Raw genomic sequence first — 8,969 nt, 5'->3', positions numbered from 1 at the left:
ACCAGTGTTGGTAGGGTAAGGGATTTATCAATTTTGGTTGGGAGTGACGGGTACTAGATATTTCTGGTTAATGTCAAACAGGAGATCTAACTTGGTACTATCATAACTATGGCCCGATAAGTCAGACTCATTATCAACCGATGCTCTAGAAATTTTCAGCATCCTCAGTACTTTTATTATTTTATCCCCAGGTTCCCTATCCGGGTCCTATTTCTCAATACCTGTATCCACAAGATATGTACATATATATATATATATACACACATTAGCACGTATAAATAATATTATATACTTTACACATATGTTGCCATTTTTACCTATTAACGTACCCCGTGACTTCCCCTGAATTCCCTCGTGCGGACAAGTCTGTTATTATGTTCCGGACCATAATAACTCACTTGTCCATCCAAGTTCATCCAGATCTCGTCACTATAAATTATTAGTTGATATTCAGATCCTATAATACTTGAGCTACTGGTTATATTTTAGGTATCTTTTAAAGACATCCTAAATCTTTATAACCAATGGCTCTGATACCAACTTCTGTAACACCCCGAAACCGCAGCGGAAACGTAAACGGGATGCAACATACACCTCTGATATCAACCACATTGTTTATAAAGAAAACTGAATGCATTAATATACTTCAAAATTACATTATCTCGTATTTCATTACCGTCTAGGTGATACACACATCATACAATACGATACATAATTCTATTTGTTATAATGTATCCTAACATCCCGCACGCAATTCTTACACACATCAAGCACTTAGCACGTAAGCAATTACTTCATCTTAATTGTACCTGAAAAGCATGTGAGAAAACGGGTCAACTACGAATAGTTGGTGAGTTTCACAATTTGAGTAAACCATGATAAATCCATATCAACATATAATATTATCTGGGGACACTGTTAACCCAGTACTGTACTCATTCCGGGGGAAATGTTAACCCAGAATCACGATGTAATTATGCTGAGCCCACAAGTGAAACCTCTGACTATCACACACAACCCCCGTGGCATATCCCCCGCCCACGGACCCGTGGCATATCCCCCGCCCACGGAACTGCCCCAAACCGCTATGTCTAACATTACATAGCAAAATATATATCAACAACAAAATAGACATGTGCAACTGGCTGGGAAACATCAACAAATCCATGCCGGACCAGTTGGGTTTGTCAGACCAATAGTACTATCCACACTCTACCGGCTTTCAGTTAATCACTCGTGTTCCGGGGCCTTAGAATGTTAGCAACTCAGACAATTACCATCTTAGTACATTTCCGTACGATTCCCGTACAATAAAATATATATAAATCCACGCAAATCCATGCGTTCAGTATGTACTTAAACATTTCAGTAAAAACATGCTTCCGCCCCGAGAAAATATTCGAAAACAGTTCAGAAAAAAGGGCTCGTGAAACTCACCTTAGCACATGCAAGCAGGTAACAACAATCATTATCAGTTAACACGTCCAATCTGTAATATGATCCCTACGATCGTTACTATACACTCATTATTAATATAACTTTAACCAAGTTACCGGTACATCTGGGGACACTGTTAACCCAGCACTGTACCCGTTCTGGGGGCAAGGTTAACCCAGAAACACTTCTCCGGACTCAGATTGTGATATCGTTTAGAGTTCCATGGTCATAATTACTATTAGTTGTTTTTCTCGTTTTGCGTGCCTAGCACGGTTATTCGTTTTTACGTTTCAAAAATGAGTTTGGTCACACACGACCCGAAAATAGTCGTTGACTGATCATTTAATTAAAGTGGTGAAATTAGAGCTCGGTTTAGACGCCCCGATTGGCCGCGGGACCCGTTTCCGTATTTAGCGTACCGGAAACTGTTAAATCGGTTAAAATACCCAAATCACCCGAATTATTTTCAGATGATTCATTTATACTTGTTCAACTCAATTATATGAAAATATTTCATTTTTAGGGTTTTTATACACCAGTCAGTTCGTTTAGACGAACTTTAACGGTTTATGCGTTTTAGACTTTAAAAGTTTGTTTTTATCTTCTTTTTAGCACAAATAATTATCTGTTTAACCTTGGATCTTGAAATTTTGCACAAATCACTTTTTGACAGTGGGGAATTTTATAAAACTATTTCCAGAATAAATTTTTATATTTAAAATTTATTTATCTATTTTTAAACACCATTTAAACACTAAATATGTCGTAAATACCAAACGATCTTAGAAAAATCCCAAATTTCTCCTGGATGTCCCCTGCCATCCACATAGTCCCCTGTAATTTTTCCAGAACCAAAATCTTCTTTTACATGCCATTTTCACTAAAACCGAGCTAGAAAACCCTAGAACTCGTTTAACCGAAAAGCCTACTTAGACTTCTCCAACTGACCTAAAATTTTGTGTGTGAATTATACATGATATAAAAAGCTTATCTGAAATTTTCCAGAATTTTTCATGATATTTAATAATTTTTCACCATTTTTGGCCAAAACCGAGCATTAAATTCACCAAATATTCATCCTTTGTCCAAAAATTACCAAAAATTCACAGAACTCTTATTTTCATGTGTAGAACATCCCTGTAAAATTTCATGACCTAAATCTAAACCATCAACAATCTGTCCCAAAACACATACACCGAACATAAACCGAATATACCTTTCGTTTTCCGCCACTACAAGCTACAAACTCGTCTTTCCGCCTTATCTACCACTAAACACAGAGCCTACAAACAACATACCACAATACCAAGCAAGTTACACTCACGATCAAGCCATTTCTTTCATGGTTTCGGTTATGATTCCAAAAACAAAGATTTAACCGTAAAAATTCGTTTTTGATTCGTTTAACTCCTTTCTTGGACCAAGATCCCTTGTATAACCCGTATACATCACTTGATCATGCAAGAATCGGTTTTCATCATTGAAACCTCATTTTTTTGCAATTAAACTCAAGAAACGAAGATGGAAACGTGATTAAATCGATTCTTTACCTTGTTTTCTCGCTAAAAATTCTCAGTTTTGGATCATGATCTTGAGAGGATTGAAGAACTTGTTGAATTGTTGTGTAAAAAAAAGAAATAAGGAATGGGGTTGTAAGGGGGGAGCCGATCGGAATTATGTGGGGGTGGGGTGGGACCCACCTCTCCATTCTAGGCCACATGTTTGGATTCTCGTAATCCGGATAATGTTTTGGATAATCTGGTTCAGTTCGTTTTTCGGTTAAATGTTTAATTCGGCTTAAAACGAGGCTAAAACGGTCGTTTTTCGGCTTAAAAATGAAATTTATATAAAACCGATTTAAAAACTTTAAAAACTTAAACCATGACTTTCATTAACTTTAAACATCATATTAATAATAATTGCGCATCTTTTTCGGCTTGATCGGTTGTCTCTTGCTTGGTTTGGTATTAAAGGTTTCGTTTAATGTACCGACGTACCATTAAATCGAAATTCTTTTTCTGTGCCGTACTTTACTTATCCCGAAGCATTAATGCTTCGTAGCATCACTAAATATTATAGATATCGCCTATAATTGAACCCTCGATTCGTTCGGGTTTCAATAACTATCGATCGATTGATCGCATATTCAATACGATGAATTATATATTCACGTACAATCGATACAGTGAACCACGTATTCTCGTATAATTACTATGGTAATTCATGTACCCGACGTTAAATATAACGTAACTATTGTCTACCGGTTAGGGTATACCGGGTTTCGTCGGAATCGTTACAGAAACAATCTGATTACTTCAAGTCTTGCAATGACGACAAAGGTTTCTTCATAGTCAATTCTTTCTTCTTGAAGATATCCTTGAACTACTAACCTTGCCTTGTTTTTTATAACAATCCCTCTTTCATCAGTCTTGTTCCTAAATACCCATTTTGTACCCATAGGAGTGACATTTTCTGGGCACGGAAACAATTCCCTGACATGCATCTTGGTGAATTGCATGAGTTCCCCTTGCATGGCTCAACCCAACTATTGTCTCTTAAAGCAAGTTGGTATTTGGTTGGTTCTAGTTGAGATAGGAAACCAGCAAAGAATTAGACATTTGTTGGTTGACTTCTAGTAAGAACACCATGTTGTAAGTTACCAATGATATGTTCTTGAGGATGAGCTGGGTGAAACACATAAGGTATAATGGCCCTTATAGTGTTTGTTGAAGAAGTTGGTGAAACTGCTGATGTTTAATCAGTTGTTAACGATGGGGATATTGGTTGTAAACAACTGTTTTGAGAAATAACTGATGGACTTCCAATATTAGAATGAGAAAGTCCATTTTGAGAAGCAGTTGTTAAATCATTAATAGTTTCACAACCTTGACATCCTTGATTAGAAGATTGTTGTCAGTCCCGAATATTCACTCACAATCACAATCAAGTCATAACTCACACATTAAATGTGTCGACAAGAAAGTTAATGACAGTTGCTATTTTGGGAAGGAAAACATTTGTTAAAGGCGGAATCAATAACAAACAGGGTAGTTGCTTGAAAGACTAATAACAGTTAACTAATACACAAGAATCACTCAAAAGATTTCCATTTATATAAATAGATCATACAAACAATAATCGATTTAGGGTTTCTTGATAGGAAAGTTATATTCGTACGATTATAGAACAGCCGTCACTCACAAATATTCTCTCTGAATTAATGAGTCTGTCTATCATCCGTTCTTAGGAGGCATGCCCTAATTATTCCTTTTATAGGCCTGACACCTCCTTAACAGTTGTCATTCCTTCTAGAAACCCTAAATATAACGTACATATTCAAAGTTATGCTAGGTGTAAAATAAGTCTTCCGGGTAGGCATTGTAGAAGTAATCTTCTCCTAGTAGACTTTGGGCTCTGCCTTCCTTGGTAGACTTGGTAACCTTGAAGTGTGTTCGGGAACAATTACCGGGTAGACTTTTAACTTTCACCGAGTAGACTTCAATCTTCTTGATCTTAACAGACTTTTCCCGAAAAGATCTTACGAGCAACCTTGTTCTTCCATGGTCCCTTAACTCCTTGCTATGAAATAGCTTATTAGCAAAGTGTGCTCGGTAGCACTATACTCTGCTAGAGTTAAGCCTGCCCGATGTTATTAATGAATACCTTGCCCGGTCTTCCAATAATTTGGTTTCATGAGCTTGGTTAGCCAAGAGCTTACCCGGGGTAAACCTTACTTGGCTATGAAGAACAAACTTGCTAGATACAGTGAACCCTGCTCGGGTATACACTAACTTGTGAACCTTGCTCGGGTATTCACTAAAGAAGACTTCTTGAAAATAACCTTGCCTGGTAGGCAAGATATCATGCCCGGTTAAGTAAAACCTTGCTCGGATGTCTCAGGTGTGCCCGGTTTCATACTTAGCGATTTATGAGGAGGTTGAGAAGTTTCCAATCTTCCATATGATCATTTTTAGGTCAAATCTTGACTCAACAATTGTGCTTGATCAGTAGTTTTGATGAAACTGTTGTTATTTTCTATATTTAACTCTTCAATTAGGTATAACATGTTAGAATAAATATCATCGTTAGTATTTTCATGATTCTTAGGCTTAAACTTTAAGATGTCAAGATTAAACAAATTAGTAGGATCATTAGGAATTTTTAAATCAAAATTTTCATTAAATTTAACATTTAATGTTTCTTTTATAGTCTTTGTTCTAGAGTTAAAAACTCTATAAGCTTTAGAAGTTGAGGAATAACCTAGAAAATAACAACAATCTACCTTTGATGCAAATTTTGTAATTGAGTCTTTTAGGTTCAAAATAAAGCATGGGCAACAAAAGGCTTTGAAAAAGGAGATTAATGATTTATTTTTGTAAAGAATTTCATAGAATGTTTTCTCATGTCTTTGATTTATTAAAATTCTAATTTGAACATATCCTGCAGTGTTTACTGCTTCAACTAAAAAATATAAAGGTAGCCCTGAATCAACAAGCATAGATCTAGTAGCTTCAATCAATGTTCTATTCTTTCTTTCTACTACTCCATTTTTGTGGCTGCCTTGGAATGCTGAATTGCCTGACAATGCCTTCGGAGACAAAAAAGTATCTAGCACTTCATTTTTTATTTTTGTTCCATAGTCACTTCTTAGGATTTTGACTGGTAAATCAAATTATTTCTCCATTTTAACAATGAATTTCTTGATCTTTTCTCTTGTTCATCCTTTGAATGCAAGAAGAATGTTCAAGTGAATCTTGAGCAATCATCTACAACCACAAGACAATACATTTGCTTTCTGAGACTCGGTATTCTAACTAGTCCAAAAAGGTCCATGTGCTAGAGATTAAAATGAGCAGTAGTTTAAGATTCTTTTATGGATGTGTATGAGACATTTTGTTGTTTGCCTTTTAAACAGACAACACATTTTTTGTTACAAACATATTCTTTGACAAGTTGGCCTCTAACCAATTGTTTCTTGGTTAGATTGTTAATTAATTATAAACTAACATGACCTAATCTCATGTGCCATAAGTCTGTTTCTTTGGTTGACGCTCTACTAAGAGAACATGTTGCAATAGGAATGTTGTTATCCTTATGCATGTCCACAACATACACATTGCCATTCTTGTTTGCAGTTAACAAGGTGGTCTCTGCAATCAGTTTTTCAATTTGCACTGCACAATTTGAGTTGACAATTTTGCATGTTTTCTTAGTAAAGAAAGCACCATATCCTTTATCACACATCTGTGGTACACGTAACAAATTAAATATCACTTTATCAATTAAATTAACACTATCACAAGTCAACTTATACTTTACCTGAGCCAAGTACAATTCCTTTCTCATCAGTTTCAAAGGACACAGCTCCTCCTCCATATGTTTTAAATTTGGAAATGAGAGACATGTTCCCTGTCATGTGCCTAGAGCCTCCACTTTCCACATACCATATACTTTCCATGCATGTGAAAGCTCTTTGCACATATAATGGAAATTAGTTAGAAGGTTTAACCCAAGCCATATTGGTCTTGGGTTGCTCATTTGATGAAGACAAATCAATTTTCTGTTGAAGATTCTTTACAAGATTCACCAACAGATTTTGATTTTCCATTAGCATCTTGATCTCAACACTTTTTGAAATTGCTAATGGATTACTTAGAATAGCAATTTTGTGAGGAGAGATGCTTGTTGGTGGAGCATCAATTACTTGAACAGTTCTTGAACTAGAAATGTTCTTTACATCCAAAGTAACAGGTGTTTCAATGGTTTCAAGCTGAACTTTATTCTTGGGTGTGGGACTTTGATTTTTAATGAAGACATCATGTGTTTCAACAATTTTATTGAGATGAACAGCTTTTGAAAATGTACAATCCTCAGTTAGAGATTGCTCTTTTTACATACATCACATGGATTTGGCAACAAAGGTTTCTTTTGAACATTTTTTGATTTTTCTTTTTAGTTACACCCAATCTGTCATCAACCACTGTTCCTGGTGAATTGTATCCAGGTACAGAAGTTGGATGAAGTTCAACTTGATTAAAGACAAATGCATTGTTCTTGACTTGAGATACAACTGGTCTAGTAACAAATGCGTGAGCAGTTGTTACTAGTTTGTTTAATTCACTTTTCTTTGAAACTGCTTTAGAAAAAGAGGGAAGTTGAGCACAAGGTACGTTGGACCGTTTAAGATCATAGATCGTGTGGGTGAGATAGCTTACAAGCTTGATTTAACTGCGGAATTGGAAGGAATTCACTCCATTTTCCACGTTTCTCATCTAAGAAAGTGTCTAGATTATGACACATACCCCGTGCCATTAAAAGACATCGAAGTTGATGAACAGTTGAACTACATCGAACAACCGGTGGAGATAGCAGACAAGAAGGAAAAGCATCTTCGTCGCAAGATCATTCCTTTGGTTAAAGTAATATGGAAGCATCGCAAAGAATCATATTATACTTTGGAAGTCGAAGAGGAGATGCGCAACTTGTACCCGAGTTTGTTTAATGATAGCTAGGTTCAGGGACGAAACCTCTTTTAAGAAGAGCAGACTTATAATATCCGACTTTTAGAAATAATAAATAAAGGAGTTTCATTTATTTAATAATGTGTTATTATTTAATTACGTTAAATAATAGTAAGTGGGTGGTAGGCTTAGAGATAAAAACATGGACTAGGGGAATGGATATGGGCCTAAGGTCCATGGTCTTGAACTATATAAGCTCCTTAAACCCCGTAAACCTTAGATCATTCATTTCTCCTCCTTACCTCCACACACACATACACTCCTCCTTCCATTTCAGTCCAGATCCTAAGAAGGATCAAAGATAGTTGTGTCCGTTTGGTTAAACAAAACAAGAAACATAACAAGATTCACGTGTTGGTCCAGAATACAAAACAAACTGAGTCCAAAGAGGTATGCTTTTAGTTAAAAAAGGTTATGTAGTGATGTTGGTTCTTTATAAGAATCGGTAGGACGTTAAATCGTATTGTAGTAACTACGAAAACACAAACTTTGTTATGTTGCGATTCGGGTAAATCGATTAGTGTTTGGATGCAAGAAAGGTGGTCAAACGAAGTCGTTTGGACACGAAACTCACTATGACAGTAAATCTAGTCATAAGGGACCAAAAGTTAATAACAAGGGTTGGAAGAACCGACTGAAACGGAGAAATGAGCCCTGTTCAAATCGCAATGGCTTGTATAAATGAGCCCAGTTCCTATAAAAGTTTTGATTCACTATGATTTTCTAACTGTGTTTATGAGTAAATCCAACGTTAAAGTAAGGCACCCAGGTCCGAGTCCTTACATTAAAGTATTTTAACACCTCATGCCCATGGACCTCAAGCCCATTGCAATCCTTAAGTCCATGTTTATTTCTAAGTCCATATTTTATTAGTCTCATAAGCCATGCTAATAATTTATTATAATAAATACTAAACTTTCTTAATAATAGTAAATCTATTATTATATTATTTTGTTGTTGCTACCCCTAAAGCTGATTATTTTCCCTCTAAATAGTCATAATAGATTCAAC

At 35.9% G+C, this 8,969-nt stretch overlaps 1 protein-coding gene across 1 annotated transcript; it reads left to right on the top strand.

Moving 5' to 3' along the window:
• The first annotated feature begins 7,296 nt into the window (after positions 1–7,296).
• On the top strand, positions 7,297–7,949 carry LOC143598087 (uncharacterized). The gene is made up of 2 exons (XM_077076401.1): positions 7,297–7,358; positions 7,580–7,949. Exons 1-2 carry the CDS (start codon positions 7,297–7,299, stop codon positions 7,947–7,949), a joined length of 432 nt encoding a protein of 143 aa, XP_076932516.1.
• The last annotated feature ends 1,020 nt before the right edge of the window (positions 7,950–8,969 follow it).

Source organism: Bidens hawaiensis, unplaced genomic scaffold (genome assembly GCF_021521415.1).
Source record: "Bidens hawaiensis isolate Kalapana, Puna unplaced genomic scaffold, B.hawaiensis_p1.1 tig00001842_1, whole genome shotgun sequence".
NCBI classification, from domain to species: Eukaryota; Viridiplantae; Streptophyta; class Magnoliopsida; order Asterales; family Asteraceae; genus Bidens; species Bidens hawaiensis.
The sequence above is the reverse complement of the archived record's forward strand: the minus strand, read 5'-3'. Positions and strand labels throughout refer to the sequence as shown.

Excerpts from the sequence above, each read along its gene's own strand:
- LOC143598087 (XM_077076401.1), top strand. The coding sequence starts at position 7,297 with ATGTACAATCCTCAGTTAGAGATTGCTCTTTTTACATACATCACATGG. Across the intron at positions 7,359-7,579 it reads ACATGGATTTGGCAACAAAG|AAAAAGAGGGAAGTTGAGCA; the intron begins GTTTCTTTTGAA and ends AAACTGCTTTAG.